Source organism: Salvelinus fontinalis, chromosome 17, assembly GCF_029448725.1.
Source record: "Salvelinus fontinalis isolate EN_2023a chromosome 17, ASM2944872v1, whole genome shotgun sequence".
Taxonomy (NCBI): Eukaryota; Metazoa; Chordata; class Actinopteri; order Salmoniformes; family Salmonidae; genus Salvelinus; species Salvelinus fontinalis.
Genome location: NC_074681.1, coordinates 39,051,875 through 39,078,427, shown reverse-complemented (window position 1 = coordinate 39,078,427; position 26,553 = coordinate 39,051,875). Strand labels below are relative to the sequence as shown.

The following is a 26,553-nucleotide window of genomic DNA, read 5'->3' as shown; positions in this document are numbered from 1 at the left end:
AACTAACCTGCTCCAGGGCAGGCTAACTCAGGGCTAACTCTACTACTCCTCAATGAAATGTCTGAGCTGCAAGTTGAGGACCAATTAAAACAGATTTCCTCCCTTTGACAAAGATTGCGTCATCGGCATCTTCATTTGAGGAAAACGACTGATTTAAATATTGTTTTTGTGTGTGTTAAGAAATAGTCATGTTAAAATACTTCATAAAAATTATTTTATCGATAGGAATGGGAAAAAAGCACACATTAATAAGCACAACAAAGACGGCATTAACAATAAGTAATAAAATAAAGACGGAACTTCTAAAAGCCTGCTAAATCTGCAAAATAACTTTTCTTTAATTTTGACTTCGGCACAAATGAAAATGTGGCACTGAATCGCCCATGGATGTTTCAGCATTGTCTCAATGAAGAGTTCGGCATTCAACAAGTCACATGCGACATGCACGCACAGTTACAAGTCTGCTAAAGTTGGTGGCAGGTGGACGAGCAATATCCACCGTCAGTGGCGTAGCGGTGCCTGGAGAAGTGGGTATACTCTAATTTTGCTAAACAAAATCCAAATGGCCCGCCCGGTGAAGGAAAGGCGCCCTGTGTGAAAAATTCTGTGAGAAACCGTGACGTACTCTGAATGATCTAAAATTATAAATCCCATATTGGTGTCTCACAGTCAGGCCAACCCAAGCTGTTCTGAGCAAGTAGGCAAATAGTAGGCCTACTATTGAAATAGATAAATGAGGCTGTCAATGTAATACTGCCTGTGTGTAGCTGGTGTAGAGGAGTCAGGCGCAGGACAGCAGATGTGAGTAATAAATGTAATTTACTCAAATATTCACAAATACAACGCAAATATGCGAGCCCACAATAATGTACGTATTACGGGGGCGGGGTTCTGACCCCGGGGAGACGGGGGCGGGGTTCCGACCCCGGGGGCGACAGGGAAGGACCAGGAGTTTTTCCCCCTGACTACCTCAAGGTTGAAAATACCCAGGTTAGGACAAGTAATGCTTTAGAAAATAAACAGTGTCATTGATGACGAGCTTAGCTGGTCCCTTAGTTTAGAATTCTTCTTCGTGCTTCTACACCTGCATCGCTTGCTGTTTGGGGTTTTAGGCTGGGTTTCTGTACAGCACTTTGAGACGTCAGCTGATGTAAGAAGGGGCTTTATAAACAAATGTGATTGATTGATTGATATTACAAACAAACAATCACTCACAAACAAACATGGGGGAACAGAGGGTTAAATAATGAACACGTAATTGGGGAAATGAAACCAGGTGTGTAAGATAAGGACAAAACAAATGGAAAACAAAAAGTGGATCGGCGATGGCTAGAAGACTGGTGACATCGACCGCCGAACGCTGCCCGAACAAGGAGAGGGACCGACTTCGGCGGAAGTCGTGACAGTCAACTGAGTCAGAAATTCACAGGTTTCAGATTTGTATTTTTCTTCTTCCGGTTTTCGCTCTCAAAGTCACACTTTTATTTATAGAAAAACAACCAATTGCATGTTCTAAGTCCACAACAATGCTTAATTAAACCACATCAGGTGACCACTTTTGAGATCTGGGAAAAATCAGAGATATTTTTTTGTTTTGTTACCCTTTTATTCAAGTGTGCAGGCACCTAGCACTGTTGTTTGGTTAGCGGTGTTTCAGTAGTGCACATGAGATGGAGTTTGCAAAACAATTGGCCACTGGATTGATGCAAATAACCAAGATATTATTTTGCCAGGTAAGCATAGGCTACTTTATAGCTAGTTAACATTTAACTGGGAAGATTTTTGGGAAAGTCTTTCCATCTCCCCGAAGACAGTTAGGCCTATCATTAGCTCCAATATATTTTTTCTGTTCCTTAATTGTTTGAAACATGGACATTTCACTTCATATTGTGAGGCATGTCTTACCTTGTTTCAAAGTAGCCAAGCCAAAAACCGATCATAGGAATGTTGAGGGATTTTTTTTAAAACACTTCCTCATATGCGCTCTCCTGTTCTATTGGTTTTCAAATCAACTTTCTTTCATTGTCTAGCAGCCAAAGGCATTATCCTGGTCACACAGTATTAGCAAACCATGATGGTTGTTGCATCTTTAGATCTCCCCCTTTCTAAAATTCAAACAAATATTTCCATCTCTGTTCATGAAACCGCTTGAGCATTTTAGAACGGTGTTTTCCTACAAAGTGCATCTGGGAACATTCGGCCTACAGTACCACCATGTGCACATTGCTGCACTTAAAATGTGAAAAAATACTATTTTAAATACTATTCTAAGCGAAACATTCAGATCTTTCCATCAGCCTTATTCATTTATACGCCGTGTACCTCCACATCACTAATTTGATACCCATCAGTGGGGATTAAGAAATTAGTATATGCAATGCTGACTGAAGAAAAAGTGGGTATACGGCGTATACCTGCGTATAGCCTCCACTACACCATTGTCCACAGTCGTAATATGGATGAAAAGCTAACTGAAGCTGGCTATCTTTTGAAAACCCCGAGTAGATCTAGCTTGTATCGTAGTATACCCCTCTGAAGAGATCAAAGCCAGTATTCATTAAGAGAGTCTCAGAGTAGGAGTGCTGATCTAGGATCAGTTTTGCCTTGCATATCATAATGAATAAGATTACATGGGCAGGGAGGTACCTGATCCTAGACAGGTTATATCCTTCCTGTTTGGCCCTGTCCGGGGGTTTCTTCGGATGGGGCCACAGTGTCTCCTGACCGCTCCTGTCTCAGCCTCCAGTATTTATGCTGCAGTAGTTTATGTGTCGGGGGGCTAGGGTCAGTTGGTTATACCTGGAGTACTTCTCCTGTCTTATCCAGTGTCCTGTGCGAATTTAAGTATGCTCTCTCTAATTCTCTCGTTCTCTCTTTCTCTCTGAGAACCTGAGCCCTAGGACCATACGTCAGGACTACCGGGCATGCTGACACCTTGCTGTCCCCAGTCCGCCTGGCCTTGCTGCTATTCCAGTTTCAACTCTTCTGCCTGCGGTTATGGAACCACTACCTGTCCCAGACCTGCTGTTTTCAACTCTTAATGATCGGCTATGAAAAGCCAACTGAGATTTATTCCTGATTATTATTTGACCATGCTTGTCATTTATGAACATTTTGAAAATCTTGGCTCTCTCTAATTTTCTCCTTCTCTCTTTCTCTCGGAGGACCTGAGCCCTAGGACCATACGTCGGGACTACCGGCCGTGGTGACTCCTTGCTGCCCCCAGTCCGCCTGGCCTTGCTGCTATTCCAGTTTCAACTCTTCTGCCTGCGGTTATGGAACCACTACCTGTCCCAGACCTGCTGTTTTCAACTCTTAATGATCGGCTATGAAAAGCCAACTGAGATTTATTCCTGATTATTATTTGACCATGCTTGTCACTTATGAACATTTTTGAACATCTTGGCATAGTTCTGTTATAATCTCCACCCGGCACAGCCAGAAGAGGACTGGCCACCCCTCATAGCCTGGTTCCTCTCTAGGTTTCTTCCTAGGTTTTGGCCTTTCTAGGGAGTTTTTCCTAGCCACCGTGCTTCTACACCTGCATTCTAGCTGTTTGGGGTTTTAGGCTGGGTTTCTGTACAGCACTTCGAGATATTATCTGATGTACGAAGGGCTATATAAAATAAAATTGATTGATTGATTGATAGACCCGTACTTCTATTCTGAGATGGGTGCTCACTGTTCCAATCATTCCTCACCTGGTGCTGATATTAATGAATCTCAGCTGCACAGCTTACCCATATAATTGAGCCAATGGGCGATCTTCCTATACACCTCATCACATACAGTCACAACGATGGCCAGCAACATTTTAGGAATGAATCTTGTGATACTGGGTAACTCCTTAATTTCCATCACAAACTCCTATAAAAAAAGGAGATAAACCACAACATAGGTATATTTAATTACAGAAATACAGGTTAATTAACACCGTAGCCATTCTCTTTTATCTTAAAAGTGCCTACTCCTCAAAAGTGAATTGGTTTGCATGTGATTTAAATGGGATAGTGTATTTAAATGGGGAGGCAGGTAGCATAGTGGTTAGAGTGTTAGGCCAGTAACTGAAAGATTGCTCGATTGAATTCCTGAGCTGACAAGGTAAAAATCTGTCGTTCTGCTCCTGAACAAGGCAGTTAACCCACTGTTCCGAGGCTGTCATTGTAAATAAGAATTTGTTCTTAACTGACTTGCCTCGTTAAAAGAAAAAAATCTATATATAAAAAAATGCACTAATCGTACCTGACATTAATACTACCAAGTGCTTTGATGAAAGGAGCTCCCCTCTAAACGAGTTAGCAATGCATATTATTCATTTGAATTAAGCTGCCGCCCTGAACCTTCTTGCAATACCGGACCATGTTTGATGATCATGACTTTGGGAACATGTCTGATGAGGCTATTTCCTGTTGACTTAGCTGTCTCTTACCTGCATCTCCAGGCAGACGAGCATGGCCAAGAAGACAAAGCAGAGACAGAGAAGACAGATGGGGAGGCTGACCATCCACCTGAACATTGTCCTCTTCCAAGGTGGGTAGTATAACTCCTCACAGCCTGTTATCGGACTGCACCGCTTCACACCCTGCACACAGAGATACAGGCTTAGTCGAGCACCAACTAAAATGCTTGCTCCCAACGTGGGGCTCGAACCCATGATGCTGAGATTAAGAGTCTCATGCTTTGACTGCGCTAGCTCCCCCTTTATAAACCACAGGAGGCATGTGTACCCCAAAGATAAGACAGTAGTTGAGAAGCGGCTAACACATTACCGCACAACGTGGGGCTAAAACCAACAACCCTGAGATGAAGCGACCCACGCTCTACCACATGAGCTAGCCAGGCCTGATAGCAACAGTGACAACGGCCTGTTTAGAAACCACAGGAGGCATGTGTCCCTCAAACACACAATGGTAGTTGAGAAGATCAGGAACGCCAGCTAAAACATTTACGCCCAACGTGGGGCTCGAACCCACGACCCTGAGATTAAGAGTCTCATGCTCTACCGACTGAGCTAGCCGGGCCTGATAGCAACAGTAACAACTGCCCGTTTAGAAATCTCAGGAGGCATGTCTCCCCTGCCCCAACCCTTGGAATTCACACAACACTCTCCAAGCCTAGAGCTCATATTACTTATCACTGTAGACCCGTGAACTCTGGCCCTGGAACAACCCTGGAAAAGCTACTTGAGGCTGGTGATGGAATTTGTACTCTGGCCATAGTTCTGAAGGAACCAAACAGCACTGGTAGTAATCTAAGGCTGGGATTCAATCTAAGGTGTGTTATAGAGTGCTATCGACAATACGTCTTTTAAATGCAATGTTCCCACAGCAGATGTCGGCTCAATTGGAAAGTACCTTTAAATGTCAATGGCTCTACAACGCGATTGAATCTCGGACTAATCTCCAGAACTAAAGTATTGCGTAATTGGTCCGCTGCTCGATCAAGTTCTGGGTCCAAACATTTTAAGAGAAGAGATGAAGATATGCTAGAACAAGGAGCGGAACCAGAACAAGGAGCTCCACCCTCTCTCTTTGCATGTTACATCCCAAATGTTCCATCCCCTTCCAAAATTCAAACGATTCTAACACCTTTGAAATCGTGATATGTCCAAATAACCAGTGACTGCTGCTCGTTACTCCACGCATCCCATTCCTTCCCGACATATTCTACGGTCCCAGTTATGTTTACATAGATCTGTACGCGAGAGATTCATCTCAGCCTAACTCTGAAATTAATAGGATGCTATAATAGGACACTCACCCGAAACTGGCGACGGGGCTCCTCAAGGGGCTCGGCAGGGGTGTCCAGTGTTCCCCACATGTATGCCAGCTCGGCCTCTCTCCGCTTCCATCTCTCCAGGAAAAGCGTCGCCCACACCACGTTGAAAAGGGCAAACACTACACAGCAGATATCCTGGCTGGTCTGTTGGGGAGTGGGTGAGCCACATGAGATACATACAAATCATAGGGACAGTAACTCAAAAGAACAATGGACTGTATCATTTTACATTGAAGTCATTTCGCAGACGCTCTTATCCAGAGCGAATTAGATGAGCAATTAGGGTCAAGTGCCTTGCTCAAGGGTACGTCGACAGATTTTTCACCTTGTTGGCTTGGGGAATTCAACCTCTAGGCTACCTGCCATATCACAGGGATAGTAAGAGCTGTGGCGGGCGATACAGTTTTGAAGTATAGGCCAACACATCCATGTTTTGTTACATGCTGTTTTATGCAGTGATTGTGAAAAGATACACCTACGCATATTCCCACAATAGGTGAGTCATTTGTATTGTATAACTGTGAAAAACCATTGTGTATGTTAGCTACATTTAGCCTAATCCACGATCTGTTTGTGCTATCTTGCCAACTCCTATGTCACTGTCACTGGCAGATTAGGTAGTAGGCTGAACCACATTGTGTATGATACATTAGTTACTGTATATTGACCGGTTTATTGGCCAGTGTGTGGTCTCCATTGAGGCATGTGATGCTGGATCACCTACCTGGTCAGCCTCTGCCAGGATCCACATCAGGAAGCCAACGACTGCAGGGTACAGCATGGAGTTGGTGTAGAAGCCCAGCCAGGCAAAGTACATTCCGATTTTCACCCCAAAGTAATCACAGACGTCATCTAACACACAAGAATCAGCAGCCATGGATCAACAGACAGGGACCAACAGATATGGACCAACAGACATGGACCAACAGACATGGACCAACAGACATGGACAAAAGACAGACAAAATGGGTTATTGGCTTCAGCTAGTGAATGATCATTTGAAGAAATGTGTATCTTTCCATTGATAATTGTAACAATAAGTAATGCTGTATTGTCTCAACAGGTGCTGCTCACCCAAAGGCTGTCTCTCACAGACAGCTTGGACCCATGACGTCATCAGCTGACTGAGGATCCGTTGCTCGTGTAGAGGAAACACTTGACAGATTACTCCTCTGGCCACCAGTTCTGGAACTATAATAAAAAGTGAATGCCATTTATCAGATGATTTTATCCATTGCAACTGACAGTCATATGGGGGTATATTTAAAAAAAAAACAACAAAAAAAAACGTTTTTACGTATGTGTGGTCCCAGGAATCTAACTCCCTATTCTTACGTTACAAACTCTACCAACTTAGCAATAGAGGAATACATTATTCATGTCCATACTCTCCAAACATATTTAAACATTTGAGATAAGTCCACATAGTTATCAGTCAATAATAACTCCAATAAGCCGTCTTACAGTATATGTTGTTGTCATGCTGTAGAGAAAGGGATTGATGAAATACAAATGTAACAGTTTACTGATTGGTTGTCCCTCCAGGAAGTGGATGTTGTGAAGGACTGCCCCTGGTTTGGCACGTAGGTTATCCAGCCAGTACTTGATGATACTCTGACGCTCCTAAAGACAAGGTAAGACCTGAACAACCATATAGATTAAGGGAACAAGGTAAAAGTCAGCAAGAGGACATACACTATATATGCAAAAGTATGTGGACACCCCTACAAATTAGTGGATTCAGCTATTTCAGTCACACCCATTGCTGACAGGTGTATACAATCAAGCACACAGCCATGCAATCTCCATAGACAAACATTGACAGTAGCATGGCCTAACTGAGGAGCTCAATGACTTTCAACGTGGCATCCTATGTCATAGGATGCCACCTTTCCAACAAGTAAGTTTGTCAAATTTTTGCCCTGCTAGAGCTGCCCCGGTCTGTTAGTGTGCTGTTATTGTTAAATGGAAACATCTAGGAGCAACAATGAAGTGGTAGGTAGGCCAGACAAGCTCACAGAACCGGACCGCCGAGTGCTGAAGCGCCTAGCACGTAAAAATCATCTGTCCTTGGTTGTAGCACTCACTACCGAGTTCCAACCTGTCTCTGGAAGCAATGTTAGCACAATAACTGTTTGTCGGAGGCTTCATGAAATGGGTTTCCTTGGCTGAGCAGCCACACACAAGCCTAAGATTACCATGTGCAATGCCAAGCGTCAGCTGGAGTGGTGTAAAGCTCGTTGCCATTGGACTGGGGCAGTGGACAAGCGTTCTCTGGAGTGATGAATCACGCTTCACCATCTGCCGCTCCGACGGATGAATCTGAGAACGCTACCTGCCCGAATGCATGAATGCATAGTGCCAACGGTAAAGTTTGGTGGAGGAGGAATAATAGTCTGAGGCTGTTTTTCATGGTTCGGGTTAGGCCCCTTAGTTCAAGTGAAGGGAATTCTTAACGCTACAGCATACAATAACATTCTAGACAATTCTGTGATTCCAACTTTGTGGCAACAGTTTGGGGAAGGCCCTTTCCTGTTTCAGCATGACAATGCGCCGTGCACAAAGTGAGGTCCATACAGAAATTGTTTGTCGAGATCGGAAGAACTTGATTGGCCTGCACAGAACCCTGACCTCAACCCTATCAAACACCTTAGGGATGAATTGGAACGCCGACTGCGAGCCAGGCCTAATCGCCCAACATCAGTGCCCGACCTCACTAATGCTCTTGTGGCTGAATGGAAGCAAGTCCCCGCAGCAATGTTCCAACATCTAGTGGAAAGCCTTCCCAGAAGAGTGTAGGCTGTTATAGCAGCAATGGGGGGACCAACTACATATTAATGCCCATGATTTTGGAATGAGATGTTCAACGAGCAGGTGTCCACATACTTTTGGAAATGAAGTGTATATCAGAGATGTTTACATATGTTTGGAGATTAGGGCCATAACGGATATAAACCTGTGAGGTGAAAAAGCACAACTCGCTCTCTATGTTCTCATAGATGTTATCTTCCTCACAGGAAAACCTGCGTGTTCCGCCTCCGTACTGTGGCTTCACCATTTTGTGCATTCCCAACAGCTCTGCACCACGCAGCAAGCTGAGGAGAAATGGAGAATGAGGGGAATTAGGATTTTAGCGGGTCAGATATTGCCTTTAATTTACAGTCCTGTTTCAGTCTCTATTTACCTAGCCTGATCCCATATCTGACTTTGCTTTCTTGCCAACTCCTCCTATGGTCATTGTCATACCAAATATTGCAACACAGAACAAAAAAATCTGGAACCAGGTCACTATTTACGAATTTGATGTTTACGATTGATGTAGTAACAATGTGAGTACTTCGGCTGCCAAATAGTGGTTCTTGTTTCAAACAATGAAACAAAATAGTACTTATTAGGTAATTATCAAGTTTTCAGGTTTTAATGTCATATGCACAAGTACAGTGAAATGCCTTTCTTGCAAGCTCCAAACCCAACAATGCAGTAATCAATATCATTGTAGCACTAAAAATTTCATACGGTAGAACACACGAGAAATAAAAAGAAGAAATGAGAAGAACATGAAAAAGTAAGTAAGCATTCTATACAGTATGCCCGTAGGGGCACAGCGGCATACTATACAGTGCCTTCGGAAAGTATTCAGACCTATTCACTAAGAGACCCTGTGAGTTAGCAGACCAGCCCAGTGTCTCACAGATACAGGAGCCAGATGATTCACTGCGGCGAAACGCCTTTCAATTCAGCAGGCGACACAAAATCAAATCAAATAAAATTTTATTGGTCACATACACATGGTTAGCAGATGTTATTGCGAGTGTAGAGGAATGCTTGTGCTTCTAGTTCCGACGGTGCAGTAATATTTAACAAGTAATCTAACAATTTCCCAACAACTACCTAATACACACAAATCTAAAGGGGTGAATGACTATGTACATATACAGTTCAAGTCGGAAGTTTACATACACCTTAGCCAAATATATTTAAACTCAGTTTTTCACAATTCCTGAGATTTAATTCTAGTAAGAATTCCCTGTCTTAGGTCAGTTAGGATCACCACCTTATTTTATGATGTGAAATTGTCAGAATAATAGTAGAGAAAAAAAAGAATCTGCTTTTATTTCTTTCATCACATTCCCAGTGGGTCAGAAGTTTACATACACTCAATTAGTATTTGGTAGCATTGCCTTTAAATTGTTTAACTTGGGTCAAACGGTTCGGGTAGCCTTCCACAAGCTTCCCACAATAAGTTGGGTGAATTTTGGCCCATTCCTCCTGACAGAGCTGGTGTAACTGAGTCAGGTTTGTAGGCCTCCTTGCACACACACGCTTTTTCAGTTCTGCCCAAACATTTTCTATGGGATTGAGGTCAGGGCTTTGTGATGGCCACTCCAATACCTTGACTTTGTTGTCCTTAAGCAATTTTGCCACAACTTTGGAAGTATGCTTGGGGTCATTGTCCATTTCGAAGACCCATTTACGCCCAAGCTTTAACTTCCTGACTGATGTCTTGAGATGATGCTTCAATATATCCACTTAATTTTCCTCCCTCATGATGCCATCTATTTTGTGAAGTGCACCAGTCCCTCCTGCAGCAAAGCACCCCCACAACATGATGTTGCCACCCCCGTGCTTCACGGTTGGGATGGTGTTCTTCGGATTGCAAGCCTCACCTTTTTCCTCCAAACATAACGATGGTCATTATGACCAAACAGTTCTATTTTTGTTACATCAGACCAGAGGACATTTCTCCAAAAAGTACAATCTTTGTCCCCGTGTGCAGTTGCAAACCGTAGTCTGGCTTTTGTATGCCGGTTTTGGAGCAGTGGCTTCTTCCTTGATGAGCGGCCTTTCAGGTTATGTCGATATTGGACTCGTTTTACTGTGGATATTGATACTTTTGTACCTATTTCCTCCAGCATCTTCACAAGGTCCTTTGCTGTTGTTCTGGGATTGATTCACACTTTTCACACCAAAGTACGTTCATCTCTAGGAGACAGAATGCGTCTCCTTCCTGAGCGGTATGACGGCTGCGTGATCCCATGGTGTTTATACTTGTGTACTATTGTTTGTACAGATGAACGTGGTACCTTCAGGCGTTTGGAAATTTCTCCCAAGGATGAACCAGAGTTGTAGAGGTCTACAATATTTTTTCTGAGGTCTTGGCTGATTTATTTCGATTTTCCCATGATGTCAAGCAAAGAGGCACTGAGTTTGAAGGTAGGCCTTGAAATACATCCACAGGTACACCTCCAATTGACTCAAATGATGTCAATTAGCCTATCAGAAGCATCTAAAGCCATGACATAATTTTATGGAATTTTCCAAGCTGTTTAAAAGCACAGTCAACTTAGTGTATGTAAACTTCTAACCCAGTGGAATTGTGATACAGTGAATTACAAGTGGAACAATCTGTCTGTTAACAATTGTTGAAAAAATTGCCTGTGTCATGCACAAAGTAGATGTCCTCACCGACTTGCCAAAACTATAGTTTGTTGACAAGGAATTTGTGGAGTGGTTGAAAAACAAGTTTTAATGACTCCAACTTAAGTGTATGCAAACTTCCGACTTCAACTGTAAGTATACGGATGAGCGATGGTCCGAGCGGCATAGGCAAGGTGGAGTAGATGGTATAAAATACAGTATAAACATGTGATATTAGTAATGTAAGATATGTAAACATTATTAAAGTGACATTATTTAAAGACACTGCAGGTCCTCGCTGCCACTCAGAAGCGTCATGCCCATAGGAGCGCAGGGGCATGTATACAGTGCCTTCGGAAAGTATTCAGACCCCTTGACTTTTTCCACATTTTGTTAAGTTACAGCCTTATTCTAAAATGGATTCATGCCATCTTGCTGTGGGGGAACCAGCCCAAATCTCTCCGGGTACTCATCGACTCTGGGGCCGATGAGAGCTTTATGGACGCTACCATGGCGACCGAGCTATGAATTCCCACTCAGTCCCTCTCCATTCCCATGGACATTAGAGGGGTGGATGGGCAACCTATAGGCCGGGTCACTCACAATACCACCCCATCAACCTACGTGTGTCAGGGAAACACAGCAAGAGAATCCAATTCCTGCTTATTATGTCTCCTCATGTTCCCGTTGTATTGGGATTCTCTTGGCTCCAGCGACACAATCCCTTTATTGATTGGTCTGCTGGTGCCAACATGGGCTGGAGCCCGTTCTGCCACTCTCATTGCCTGAAGTCAGTGCAGCCTGCCCTGGGACGTCTTCCTGGCGGCTCGGAATTTCCCCGGACCTCTCCGCGGAGTACCAGGACCTCCCGGAGGTGTTCAGTAAGGCCTGCACCGACCCTATGACTGCGGGATCGACCTTCTCCCTGGCACCAGTCCGCTCCGGGGACAACTGTACTCTCTGTTGGTCCTGAGACCATGGCTACAGAGACTTACATTGAGGACTCCCTAGCTGCAGGGTTCATCCATCTTTCTGCCTCCCCCGCCGACGCAGGGTTCTTCTTTGTGGAGGAAGGACAAAACCCTGCACCTGTGCATCGACTACCAGGGCCTCAACGACATCAATTGAAAAACCGCTACCCATTACCACTCATCTCCTCGGCCTTCGAGCTGCTCCAGGGGGGAACCGTGTTCTCCAAGCTGGACCTACAGAACACCTACCACCTGGTGAGGATACGGGAAGGGGACTAGTGGAAGACTGCCTTCAACACGGCCAGCGGTCACTACGAGTATCTGGTCATGCCATTTGGCCTTACCAACACCCCTGCTGAGTTCCAGGCTCTGGTGAATGATGTTCTCCGCGACATGTTGATCAGGTTTGTCTTCATCTAACTCGATGACATCCTCGTTATCTCCTGCTCCGCCCAAGAACACGTCCTCCATGTCCGACATGTTCTCCAACGCCAACCGGAGAACCAGATTTTGTGAAAGCAGAGAAGTGCGAATTCCATCGCTCCACCATCCCCTTCCTGTGCTACAACATCGCTGCAGGGAGTGTACAGATGGATCCCGGGAAGGTGAGAGCGGTGGTGGATTGGCCCCAGCCTACATCCAGAGTGCAACTGCAACGTTTCCTGGGATTTGCCAACTTTTATCGCTGCTTTTTCCGGGGTTACAGCACCCTGGCTTTTCCCCTGTCTACACTCACCTCTCCCAAGGTTCTGTACCGTATGTACTCTGATCTGGATTACTGACCTCTGCCTGCCCTTGACCTGTCATTTTGCCTGCCCCCTGTTCTAGTAATAAAGTTTTGTTACTTCGACACTGTCTGCATCTGGGTCTTCTCCTGAAACGTGATAGTATGTGAGTGCGTGTGTCAATTTAAATGTGTGTGCATGTTTTGTGTGCGTTGGAGTGTCAGTGTGCAAGAGTGTGTAGAGTTTTGTGAGTGTGCAAAGAGACAGTGCAAAAGGGTCAGATAGTTAACATATAACCATTTCATTTCTGACACAAATGTCAGGTCAGAAGTGGGATATCTTACTTCTCGAATGTGCTTGTAATGCAGAACGCATATCCCTGTGTGTGTTGATGCTGTCTGATCTGGATTGTAGCTTGTGGGATTCCCAGTCGGATATGGTTCAACAGCCATAGCAAGGTGTGGTCATCTATGGAGTCTACAAGAAAAAGAAATGGTCAGTTTCTATGTCAGCTTTTGCATTCATTTTATGTAGGAGCCAATTTCCATGCATTAATATTGAACCTGTCGCAATTGCTTGACCATTTTTTTACACTTTCTATTCTAGTCATTCATCAGACACTCTTGGAGCCACTTAATGAGTGTATTCAAATAAGGATGTTCAAACAACGACATTCTCCAGAGCTTTGCAGAGGTAGCAGTAGTAACCGTGGGAGGACGGAGCCGTGGAAAGGTCAATCCAATCAATCCAATCAATTAAGGTAAACACCTGAGTGTTCTCCCCCTCAGGGTTCTCTATGGTGTGTTAGGTCAGGGCGTGACTAGGGGGTGTTCTAGTCGATTTATTTCTATGTTTGGTTTGAGTATGGTTCCCAATTAGAGGCAGCTGATTATCGTTGTCTCTAATTGGGGATCATACTTAAGGTCTCCCTGCACCCACCTGCATTTGTGGGATATTGTTTGTGTATGTGCTTGTTGCACTACGTTACTTCACGTTTCATTGCTGGTTTATTGTTTTTGTTGAGAAGTTTCACTTTTAATAAAGATGTGGAACTCAACACACGCTGCGCCTTGGTCCGCCCATTATCATGACCGTGACACTGAGAGTGTATGGGGCAAGGCACCACTGCATTAATGTCATCCCTTCTAGCAAGAATCAGTGCAATAATTCATATCCAATTTTGATCCATGTTGGAAACTTGGTTTGACTTTGATTACTGAAATTGATCCATGTGTAGCATGCATTCCCACAGCATGTGCAGAATCCTAGAGTACCTTACTCTGTAATAAACATACAGGTAATGCAGGGCTGCCCAACCCTCTTCCTGGAGATCTACTGTCCTGTAGGTCTTCAGTCCAACCCTCTTCGTGGAGATCTACTGTCCTGTAGGTCTTCAGTCCAACCCTCTTCCTGGAGATCTACTGTCCTGTAGGTCTTCAGTCTAACCCTCTTCCTGGAGATCTACTGTCCGGTAGGTTTTCAGTCCAACCCTCTTCCTGGAGATCTACTGTCCTGTAGGTTTTCAGTCCAACCCTAATTTAGCATATCTGATTCAGCTAAAGGTCTTGTTGTGCAGCTAATTAGTAGAATCAGGTGTGTTAAATTAGCGTTGGGCTGAAAACCCACAGAACGGTAGATCTCCAGGAAGAGGGTTGGACTGAAAACCCACAGGACGGTAGATCTCCAGGAAGAGTGTTGGGCAGCCCTGAGGTAATCGGTGTGATTCAGTAGTCCCCGTGAACTGTTCCATGTCACGTCTCCGAGTGATTGGCTCATTGCCCACAACGGCTAATAAAATTCCCGTCTACATTTCCCATCATGATTGAGGGGACTGAACCATAGAAGGTGAATGTGGTGATTAAGTGTACCTGAGAATGTCATTAGGATATCACAGTCTTCTGTGGGAACCATTTTCAGCCAGGATTTATGGGACATGATGTACCGTCTGGCCTGCGAGAGGCGTTTCCCAAACAATTTATCTAAAGGGGGAGAGGTAGAGGGGAGGAGAGAGGGTGAGGGGGGGATGCATAGACAGATGGAGGGTAAGAACAGTTCTCACCAGTACCGTGTAATGGGTAAAGAGGTGACAGAAGGAGAGATGGAGGATTCTACCAAAGTGCCAAATCCTCACTGCCAGCTTTGTCACTTTTCTAATCATCAACAAGGCCAAAGCAGTTTGTTACGCCTTTCTCTCCTCAGACAATATGAAATGCGCACAGATCATCCTAAATCATGAAAGAATCAGAAATGACAATTTTTCTACATTGCACAGGGCTTGTGTAATTCAAGTCGTTTTTTGCACAACAGAACACGAGACTCACCATTACATAAACACCAAACAAGTGTTTACTCTACTAAGCTGCAGTACTTGCAGGGTAGCTTTTGAAAACTGCTCTTGAAAACCAACCACTACATGGGAGGTACAAACCACAGGTCAAATGACAGGATAACAATGAGAATCTCGAATGCTCTTATCAGTGCATTTACCCACTGAAGTGGTATCTCACTCATAAGTCACCTATTACTGGCATGAAAAGTAGTCCTCTAACCTTCCCCGCCCCTTCCCTCTTTCCTGTTCTCTCTCACACCCATACAGACACCCACAAACACCACTAGGCTTTAGTGGGCGAGCCGTGTATAGCTTGTTCTTGCACAACCACATCTTATACTTTTATCTTCACTGCCAAGTTACAACGTTTAAACCTATGACAGCTCCATAACCGGGACTTCTAGTGCTGGGACTGCTAAGGGACTAGTAGCTATACTACACTAAACAGAAACAGAAACGCAACATGTAAAGTGTTGGTCCCATATTTCATGAGCTGAAATAAAAGATCACAGAAAGGTTCCATATGCACAAAAAGCTTATTTCTCTCAATTTTGTGCACAAATTTGTTTACTTCCCAGTTAGTGAGCATTTCTCCTTTGCCAAGATAATCCATCCACCTGACAGGTGTGGCATATCAAGAAGCTGATTAAACAGCATGATCATTACACAGGTGCACCTTGCGCTGGGGACAATAAAAGGCCATTCTAAAATGTGCACTTTTGTCACACAACACAATGCCACAGATGTCTCATGTTTTGAGGGAGCGTGCAATTGGCATGCTGACTGCAAGAATGTCCACCAGAGCTGTTGCCAGAGAATTTAATGTTAATTTCTCTACCATAAGTCGCCTCAAACGTAGTTTTAGAGAATTTGGCAGTACATCCAACCGGCTTCACAACCGCAGACAATGTTTTTTTATGGTATCTGTGACCAACAGATGCATATCTGTATTCCCAGTCATGTGAAATCTGTAGATTAGGGCCTAATGAATTTATGTCAATTCACTGATTTCCTCATATGACTTGTAAATTGTTGCATGTGGTGTTTATATTTTTGTTCAGTATAGTAGCAGCACGTAAAATCCATCTATCGGCAAATATAGAAAACTTAACTTTGTGATTGTACCTGCTAGGGCTGTCCCCAACTAAAACAAATTGGTCGACCTAGTCTGTTCTTTCAACCAAACGATTGGTCGAAATGTTAAAACGTGTATTATTCCGTATATAGACATATCCTATGTGTTTTTCTTTTAGTTTTTTTCGTGTGTGTTTTTAAAAATAGTTTTATCCCCTTTTTCTCCCCAACTTTGTGGTATCCAATTGGTAGTTGGTCTTGTCTCATCACTGCAACTACCGTACGAACTCGGGAGAGGCGAAGGTCAAGTGCCGCGCGTCCCCCGGAAGCCAGCCGCACCGTACACCTTGCTACGTGTCAGCGTGCATTGCGCACGGCCCGCCACCGGAGTCGCTAGAGTGCGATGGGACAAGAACATCCCTGCCGGCCAAACCCTCCCCTAACCCGGGTGATGCTGGGCCAATGTAAACAACACTATACATATGATAAGCGCACCAGAGAGTCTGTTGTAATGTTTTACTTTTTTTTAACCTTTATTACAGCAAAGACTAAAAACAGTTGAATGCAATTTCCGAAATGGAATGGTTTATTTATTATTTACACTAATTATTCAAGGGTCTCTTTATTTTATTTTCCAACTTAAATGCTTGATTTTATTTCAAATATGGAATGACTCATATGGTGTGTGATGACATGAACGAAAGGAATGATTGATTGGCACAGTAGCATATATAAGTATTGAAATATACAGTACTTATTTTATATACAGTAATACTTATTTTCCACCATAATTTGCAAATAAATTCATAAAAAATCCTACAATGTCTCTGGGTTCGCCCCCAGGCTCTGTCGCAGCCGGCCGCGACCGGGAGGTCCGTGGGGCGACTAGCGTCGTCCGGGTTAGGGAGGGTTTGGCCGGTAGGGATTTCCTTGTCTCATCGCGCTCCAGCGACTCCTGTGGCGGGCTGGGCGCAGTGCGCGCTAGCCAAGGGGGCCAGGTGCACAGTGTTTCCTCCGACACATTGGTGCGGCTGGCTTCCGGGTTGGAGGCGCGCTGTGTTAAAGAAGCAGTGCGGCTTGGTTGGGTTGTGCCTCGGAGGACGCATGGCTTTCGACCTTCGTCTCTCCCGAGCCCGTACGGGAGTTGTAGCGATGAGACAAGATAGTAATTACTAGCGATTGGATACCACGAAAAAAATTGGGGAGAAAAGGGGATAAAGTTTTAAATAAAAAATAAATAAAAAATCCTACAATATGATTTTCTGGATTTTTTTTCTCATTTTGTCTGTCATAGTTGAAGTGTACCTATGGTGAAAATTACAGGCCTCTCTCATCTTTTTAAGTGGGAGAACTTGCACAATTGGTGGCTGACTAAATACTTTTTTGCCCCACTGTAGGCCTAAGTTACGATATAAAGACTAAACACGATGCGCTTTTTGGCCTAAAGCTCGCTGGTGGTTATACAAGGCTGCTATACGAAGCCTAATGATAATGACATGACTTATTGTTACAATGACGATCATAATAGTAGTAACAACAATAAGAAGGAGATCAAGAAAAAGGAATGTTATTATTATAAAAAAAAAAAATCTGACAATTTGGAAGAGTGTAAACAACAGTAAATACATTTTAAGTAATACCAGAAAGGCTGTTCTAAAGAACAAAAAGTGTAAAGCCTTTATTACAGCATTGCAAAGATTAAAAACAGACGGATTTGTGAAATTGTTTATGCGACATGTTGTGGTTGCGTGAGGCTTGGTGCTCACGGAATCAGCAAGCTATTAAACAAACACTCAAACAGAAGCAGGATCTGTCTTATTTCTGTAGATATATATGTATGATTTATAAAGCCAGACACATTTAACAGTTAGGCATTGATTATAAACCTAAATAAGTTGGCGTTTCCTCTCTCCTCACTTTTCTTAGACAATTAAGGCAAGTGCTGTTTTCTCGTCTCCTCACTCCGCTGCTGCCTCCGCCGCATTGTTCTAAACCCCAATATGCAGGTTAACTTTGCTATTATGCACACAGCAACATAGTCTAGGAAAAGGCGCCAATTCAATAGCGCACTGATGTTTCAGAACTGCGGACAGCGACCACTATCAAATCAAATCAAACACATACATATGGTTAGCATATGTTAATGCGAGTGCAGCGAAATGTTTGTGCTTCTAGTTCCGACAATGCAGTAATAACCAACAAGTAATTACTGCATTACTGCATTGTCGGAACTAGAAGCACAAGCTTTTCCAACGCGGGAGAAAGCGCATTTGTTATAAAGCGCATTTGTTATAAAGCGCATTTGTTATAAAATAATATTATTTTTATTAGTGTTGCACCATTGTTCTTACGTAATATAACCATATACAATTTCAGGAGCACATGTCTTAGTAATGGACTGTGCTATCCCCACGGCCTCCACAATGGATTAGTCCACTCAGACAGGCGCGAATCAGACAGGTGTCTTGTACACCATGAAATTATTATTATTTGCTGCTGCTCGACTAAAGAAATATTGGTCGACCAACAGCCTATCGACCAAACAATCGACCAGTTGACTAAATGGGGTCAGCCCTAATACCTACTGCCTTTACTATGGTGTTCTTTTCCTAACCAAAGCTTTAATTTTAATACCAATTCAATTTTGCCCAAGTTTGTTAATTGTAAGTGTGTGAGTGTGTGTGTGTGTGTGTGTGTGTACTGAATGGAGAATACTTTAGTCTAACAGTAACATTTTTACAAATGCAGTCCAAAGCCTTTAATATGAGCTGTCCCCTCATCCAATAGCACATTGGGCCCATATTCATATCTTATATCAGTGATCCTACTCCGAGATGCTTTATGAATGCAAGCTCTGAGCATCACCTCATTATCCCCCAGTAATTATTTTCAATTACATCATTGCTCATAGGCTTCCCCCACATTGCTAGATAACAGTGACAGCTAGGCATTGGCAGCAGAACACTTCAAGAATATAATATCTTTGATTACAGATGATTGGATTCTTATCTATCGACCTCCATCTTCAAATTCACAGAAAGGCCAAATCCTGTGCCATGGTGTTTTCCTCTGCTGCTCTTTGAGGACTTTCTTCAACCATTGCAAAAAATACCAGTCAGTCAACTCTCACCTCCACCACATAGCTGTGACAGAATAAGCTAAACAACAGGAAGTGCAGTAAAATGTGTCTGCGATGTTCTCGCCTTGACATCTTCATGATATGTCATCATTGTGTCCTGGGTATATGTTCACTGGTACAGTAAACACTTGAAGATTAGGCTGCGTGTGTTCACTGGTAGAGGGGAACGGAGAAAAGGGGGATACCTAGTCAGTTGTCCAACTGAATGTATTCAACTGAAATGTGTCTTCTGCATTTAATCCAACCCCTCTGAATCAGAGAGGTGCGGGGGGCTGTCTTAATCGACATCCACGTCTTCGGTGCCTGGGGAACAGTGGGTTAAACTGCCTCGCTCAGGGGCAGAACGACAGATTTTTACCTTGTCAGCTCGGCAGGTAGCCTAGCTAACCAGTAGGCTACCTGCCGCCCCAGTAAACACATGCAGAGTAGGCTGTGTGTTTGGTTGTTTCAGTTTAATGTAAATGTTAAAGATGCACTATGCAGGAATCGCTAGGTAATTTCCTGGTTGCTAAAATTCTAATAGTTTGCCTAATTTCAGTTTATGTGATAAAACAAGCAAGTATAGTGTAGAGCAGTGTTTCCCAAACTCAGATATCCTGGATATTGCAGCTTTCAGTATAGGCCTACAAAAATGTGGACTTGGAAGAAATGTGTGTGGTTGCTTAATGTTATGCACAATGTAGTTTTTCAGAAGAACAAAGTTGTAATAAAATAACCACTGTAGGCTACTAAAATCCAACATTAAATATTTAGTTTTTAATCTTACAGTTTCTGTTTAAAGTAACTGTCCAGTGTTTCCAGATTTCTATGAAATATGACCTATAATTAATTACAATGAGTGAAATAGTTTTTCCTTACAATTTTTCTGTGTTAGAATGGTGTGGGCATACTCCAACAACAGAATGGTGTGGGCGTATACCGGTCATTAAAAATATTCATGCAAGTAGAGCGCTGATTGGCCAGCTCATCCTCCTTAGGAGGATGACATCATCCTTTGTGAGGAAATATCAAGCATTTTTAAACAGTCTGTTTGAGACACAAGTTTGAAGTTGGGCTTTTGAAGTGTTTTTTCCCCTCACATTTATTTTTTGGCCACAAATAGAAGTATAGGATGAGTCAACAACATTATTTGTGTATGAGTTAACAGAATATTAACTTTGAAAAGTGAGATTTCTACTGGACAATTACTTTACCACTTTGACAGCTAGACCACTGAAATAAATAATTAACATCTAATATTTATCAAAATACAAAGGCAACATTAAAACAATATAATGAATGAAAATGCAGTTGTGTTGCCTTGGACTAGGCTACACCTGTGGGACCACAAAAGCCAGCACAGCCGCAACTTGGCCCTTCTCATTCACACTGTAATGCGCACAATGTTATAGGACACGATGCACTACCAAATAAATTAAACACGTGGCATGAAAGATGAAAGGTGAAGGCTAAACTATGGGATTAACATCGAAGGCTGGGGTCAATTCATTTTTCGTGAATGTATGAGAATACGGCATCATAGCCTACCACCACAAATAGCATCATTGATAATTATCGAATTTACGCACCATGTCACGACGACAAATGCTGTGTTCCTCAAGACACTTACCCAGTACACCTGACGACATTGAAGATATTTGCTCTTGCTTAGTTATCTTGTCCTCTTCGGTGGGCACTGTTTTCTCCATCCTCTCCCCTGCACGGTCGCTGTCTGCGGTGCAGTTGTGTTTACAGACAGCGGCGGTATTAGGTGCCGCACGCTCACGTCATAAGTATGGTGCATGAATTCACTGTCAAGTGCAGGTCCTGTGCTGGAAAGACAGCACTGCAACTATGGAAGAGGATGTTCCATGAGCGTTGTATGAACAAGGTTGGGGATGCCCGCCCACCCTACCTGATGATGGACTGCACACGCTAGTCTTCCTTGACTGAGCAGTGAAGAAGGAGGAGTTAGGAGGTCGACACTAAGTCCCGTCCAATATAGGAATGAAGACAACTGATGGTAGAGCTACAGCAAAGGTGGATGTCTTTTGCTTTGCAATATCTGTCGTCAATAATGCAGTGATAACAAATATATCAATATCTGCTACCTTCCATTGGAGTGGAGTAAAACATTATGTGAGGTGGGTTTGTGACATAAAAGGGCCATAAAAGGGCATCTTCTATTGCAACTCATGTAGGCTAGACATAAAAGGCTAATCAGACAAAGATTCATGGAAGCACTGTGGAGTTATATCTGTGTTGTAGCCTACATTCAGGTATATGATTCATGCGTCACAGACAATTTGCTACTTATTGACAGCGATTACAGCCTTGAGTCTTCTTGGGCATGACGCTACAAGCTTGGCACACTAATATTTGGGGAGGTTATCCCATTTTTCTCTGCAGATCCTCTCAAGCTCTGTCAGGTTGGATGGGGAGCGTTGCGGCACAGCTATTTTCAGGTCTCTCCAAAGATGTTCGATCGGTTTCAAGTCTAGGCTCTCGCTGGGCCACTCAAGGACATTCAGAGACTCACTCCTGCGTTGTCTTGGCTCTGTGCTTAGGGTCATTGTCCTGTTGGAAGGGGAACCTTCGCCCCCAGTCTGAGGTCCTGAGCGTTCCAAAACAGGTTTTTAATCAAGGATCTCTCTGTACTTTAGTCCGTTCATCTTTCCGTCTATCCTGACTAATCTCCCAGTCCCTGCCGCTGAAAAACATCCCCACAGCATGATGATGCCACCACCATGCTTCACCGCAGGGATGGTGCCAGGTTTCCTCCAGTCGTGATGCTTGGAATTCAAGCCAAAGCGTTCAATCTTGGTTTCATCAGACCAGAGAATCTTGTTTCTCATGGTCTGATAGTCTTTAGGTGCCTTTTGGCAAACTCCAAGCGGGCTGTCATGTGCCTTTTACTTAGGAGTGGCTTCCGTCTGGCCACTCTACCATAAAGGCCTGATTGGTGGAGTGCTGCAGAGATGGTTGTCCTTCTGGAAGATTCTCCCATCTCTGCAGAAGAACTCTGGAGCAGGGGTCTTGGTCACCTCCCTGACCAAGGCCCTTCTCAGTTTGGCCGGGTGGCCAGCTCTAGGAAGAGTCTCGGTGGTTACAAACTTCTTCCATTTAAGAATGATGGAGGCCACAGTGTTCTTGGGGACCTTCAATGCTGCAGAAATGTTTCGGTACCCTTCCCCAGATCTGTGCCTTGACACAATTCCTTCGACCTCATGGCTTGGTTTTTGCTCTGACATGCACTGTCAACTGGGGGACCTTACAGGTTTGTGCTTTTCTAAATCATGACCAATCAATTGAATTTACAACAGGTGAACTCCAATCAAGTTGTGGAAGTATCTCAAGGATGATCAATGGAAACACAGTGCACCTGAGCTCAATTTCGAGTCCCATAGAAAACAATCTGAATACTTATGTAAATTAGGTATTTCAGTTTATTCTTATACATTTTCTAAAATATTTGAAACCTGTTGTCGCTTTGTCATAATGTGGTATTGTGTGTAGATTGATGAGGGGGAAAAAGATGTAGAACATTTTAGAACAAGGCTGTAACAAAATGTGGAAAAAGTAGAGGGGTCTTAATACTTTCTGAATGCACCGTAGATGTGTAATATATCCATGTATGAGATGCAGTCACGTTCCCTCTATACCCATCATGTGACAATTCAATGGCCCCCTTCCGAGAAAAAAAACATACATTTCATGTGATCACGTGATTTAGTGTGAAGCAACAAGTGACAACATGTGAAGCAACATAAAACTACATGTTACATGTAGGTGTAACGGGTGTCGTCTGAAGAGGAAGAATCGGACCAAAGCGCAGCGTGGTAAGTGTTCATGACTTTATTTTAAACTGAACACTAGAACAAAATAACAAAGTGCAAAACGAAATAGTCCTGTAAGGTGCAAAAAACCACTAAACAGAAAATAACTACCCACAAAACACAGGTGGGAAAATGCTACCTAAGTATGGTTCCCAATCAGAGACAACAATAGACAGCTGTCCCTGATTGAGAACCATACCCAGCCAAAACAAAGAAATACCAAAACATAGAAAAATGAACATAGAATGCCCACCCAAATCACACCCTGACCAAACCAAAATAGAGACATAAAAAGCTCTCTAAGGTCAGGGCGTGACAGTAGGTGACACGTGAGAACATGATCTCATGTGAAATTCATGTGAAATAAATGTGACAACATGAGGATGCAAAATATTATACCATGACGTGACAACATTTGAGCACATGTGAGAACATGACCTCATGTGATTGTTTTTTACAATATGGGGATGCAACATTTCAACATGTGATACCATACCTTAAGTAAAGGCCTCTCTTTTTCCCCCACATATGAAACAAACTCTTTTGAGCTAAAGACTGATCTTTTTCGATCAGGCATATGTTTGGCAAGTCTAATGACTCCAATGATACACAAAGGCCCTGTGTTCAAACACAAGAGTATATTTGTGCCTCAAGTATTAATTCCTTCCATTCACACCTGTAGAATTGCGGAACAGGATGTTTTCCACTTTTGTAAGTCCAAACCAACTTATTCTCCAAGGAATGTGAGCCGAGATGAAAGACTAGCCATTTAGGAACTTGCTAAAGATACTCGGAATGTCATTAAACTTGCCGATAAGGGAGAAGCTATAGTCTATCAGACTATATGGCACAGAGAGAGGCCGATCGCCAGCTTGATGATGAACATTTCTATAGGAAACTCAGAACTGACCCTACGTCTGACTTCTAGACAAAGATAGCCAACTATCTGACATTTGCTCTTGATCAGAACTGGATCTCCAGGCATGAATTTGACTACCTTCGTTGCAAATTCTCTGTCATACCTGTTTTCTATACGCTACCTAAGATCCATCAGAGCCTATATAAACCTTAGGGCAGACCCATCTTTGCCAGCTACAAAGTTTCTCCCTGCAGGCATTCACTGAGTCTGAGGTGCTAAAGGAGCTCCTTAAACTTGACCCCCAAAAAACATCTGGGTCAGATGGTTTAGACCCTTTCTATTTTAAGGTTGCTGCCCCTATAATCGCCAAGCCTATCTCTGACCTGTTTAACCCGTCTCTCCTCTCTCTGGAGGTTCCCATTGCTTGGAAGGCAGCCACAGTTCGTCCTTTAAAGGGGAAGATCAAGCCTATTTCTATGTTGCCCTGTTTATCAAAAGTGTTGGAAAAACTTGTCAATAATCAACTGACTGGCCTTCTTGATGTCTGTAGTATTCTCTCTGGTATGCAATCTGGTTTAAAGCTCAGGTTATGGATGTGTCCCTGCAACCTTGAAAGTCCTCAATGATGTCACCTTTGCCCTTGATGCTAAGCAATGTTGTGCTGCTATCTTTTATTGACTTGGCCAAAGCTTTTGATACTGTAGACCATTCCATTCTTGTGGGCCTGCTAAGGAGTATTGGTGTCTCTGAGGGGTCTTTGGCCTGGTTTGCTAACTAGCTCTCTCAAAGAGTGCAGTGTATAAAGTCAGAACATCTGCTGTCTCAGCCGCTGCCTCTCATCAAGGGTGTACCCCAAGGCTCAATTATAGGCCCTACGCTCTTCTCAATTAACATCAAAAACATAGCTAAGGCAGTAGGAAGCCTTATTTATACTCAGCTGGCGCCTCTCTGGATTTTGTGTTAAACGCTCTAGAACAAAGCTTTCTTAGTGTCCCACAAGCTTTCTCTGCCCTCAACCTTGTTCGAACACCTCCAAAACAAAGTCATGTGGTTTGGTAAGAAGAATGCCCCTCTCCCAACAGGTGTGACTACTACCTCTGAGGGTTTAGATCTTGAGGTAGTCACCTCATACAAGTATTTGGGAGTATGGCTAATAGGTACACTGTCCTTCTCTCAGCACATATCAAAGCTACAGGCTAAAGTTAAATCTAGACTTGGTTTCCTCTATCGTAATCTCTCCTCTTTCACCCAAGCTGCCAAACTAACCCTGATTCAGATGACCATCCTACCCATGCTAGATTATGGAGACATAATTTATAGATCGGCAGGTAAGGGTGCTCTCGAGAGGCTAAATGTTCGTTACCATTCGGCCATCAGATGTTCTACCAATACTCCTTACAGGGCACATCACTGCACTCTATACTCTTCTGTAAAACGGTCATCTCTGTATACCCGTCGCAAGAACCACTGGTTGATGCTTATTCATAAAACCCTTTTAGGCCTCACTCCCCCCCTATCTGAGATATCTACTGCAGCTTTCATCTTCCACATACAACACCCGTTCTGCCAGTCACATTCTGTTAAAGGTCCACAAAGCACACACCTCCCTGGGTCGCTTGTCTTTTCAGTTCGCTGCAGCTCGCGACAGGAACGAGCTGCAACAAACACTCAAACTGGACATTAAGCCTATTTTGTAAAAACTTCCAGCATTCGTCAAAGATTCTACAGATGTGAAAAACAAAATATCAGAACTGTCTAATCTCCCTGACAACATCATGTTGGCTCTACATAAATATCTCTCATGCAAAAGGCCTAGATGCACTGGGATATTATCTACAGGAACATGACGGAGAAATGTCACCGCCTAGTGAATTTATCTGTGAACTGGCTTCTCGCGTTCTACTTTGCCTTTTGAAAAACACTTTTTCCTTCAAGTTAGTGGAAATGCTATGGGCTCCACCTTTGCCCCTAATTATGCTAATTGATATGTGTGCTATTTTGAGCAAAAGTTTTCTGTGATGAGACCAGGAACCCTTACTTCTCCATGATCCTCAAATGATTCCGGTATATTGATGAAATTCCCTGTGTGTGGATTGGCACTGAACAAGAACTCCATGAATTCACTTCCCTTTTGAACATTATGAACACTGACCTGAAGTTCTCTATTGAATATGACCACAAGCGGGTCCATTTTTTGGACATGTGGATAGAGGTTGCTAATTGGGAACTTTATCGCCACTCTATATCAGAAAGAGACTGGCAGAAACACTTTTCTCCTAGCACGTAGCGCTCATTTTAGTGCCCTTGAAAGAGGGTTACCCAAGAGCCAGTTCTATAGGCTCAGACGTGTGTGTCATTCGACAAAGGACTTGATTGATAACGCTGTCAACATGAAACAAACGTTTTCTGGACGGGTTACTCCACCCATTGTGCGGAAGATGCGTA

The 26,553-nt window shown here is 43.4% G+C and overlaps 1 protein-coding gene and 1 non-coding gene across 5 annotated transcripts in view; both read right to left on the bottom strand.

The window, feature by feature from the left end:
- Positions 1-21,416, bottom strand: part of LOC129814332 (anoctamin-8-like) — a 32,321-nt gene extending 10,905 nt beyond the window's left edge. Inside the window, exons 1-10 of one of the 4 annotated variants that reach the window (XM_055867402.1) lie at positions 21,044-21,416; positions 14,761-14,871; positions 13,237-13,369; positions 8,735-8,873; positions 7,305-7,401; positions 6,853-6,969; positions 6,503-6,630; positions 5,761-5,922; positions 4,430-4,582; positions 3,741-3,867 (exon numbers count right to left, since the gene is read on the bottom strand). In XM_055867402.1, the coding sequence (XP_055723377.1) occupies positions 3,741-3,867; positions 4,430-4,582; positions 5,761-5,922; positions 6,503-6,630; positions 6,853-6,969; positions 7,305-7,401; positions 8,735-8,873; positions 13,237-13,369; positions 14,761-14,871; positions 21,044-21,122 (1,246 nt within the window). In that variant the 5' untranslated portion in view covers positions 21,123-21,416. Of the gene's footprint in view, positions 1-3,740; positions 3,868-4,429; positions 4,583-5,760; positions 5,923-6,502; positions 6,631-6,852; positions 6,970-7,304; positions 7,402-8,734; positions 8,874-13,236; positions 13,370-14,760; positions 14,872-21,043 lie in introns of those variants that run through there. The other 3 variants (XM_055867404.1, XM_055867403.1, XM_055867406.1) reach the window with 3 other exon arrangements.
- On the bottom strand, positions 4,949-5,021 carry trnak-cuu (transfer RNA lysine (anticodon CUU)). Its single transcript has one exon. It is a non-coding gene; the product is annotated as a tRNA-Lys (tRNA).
- Positions 21,417-26,553: the final 5,137 nt, after the last annotated feature.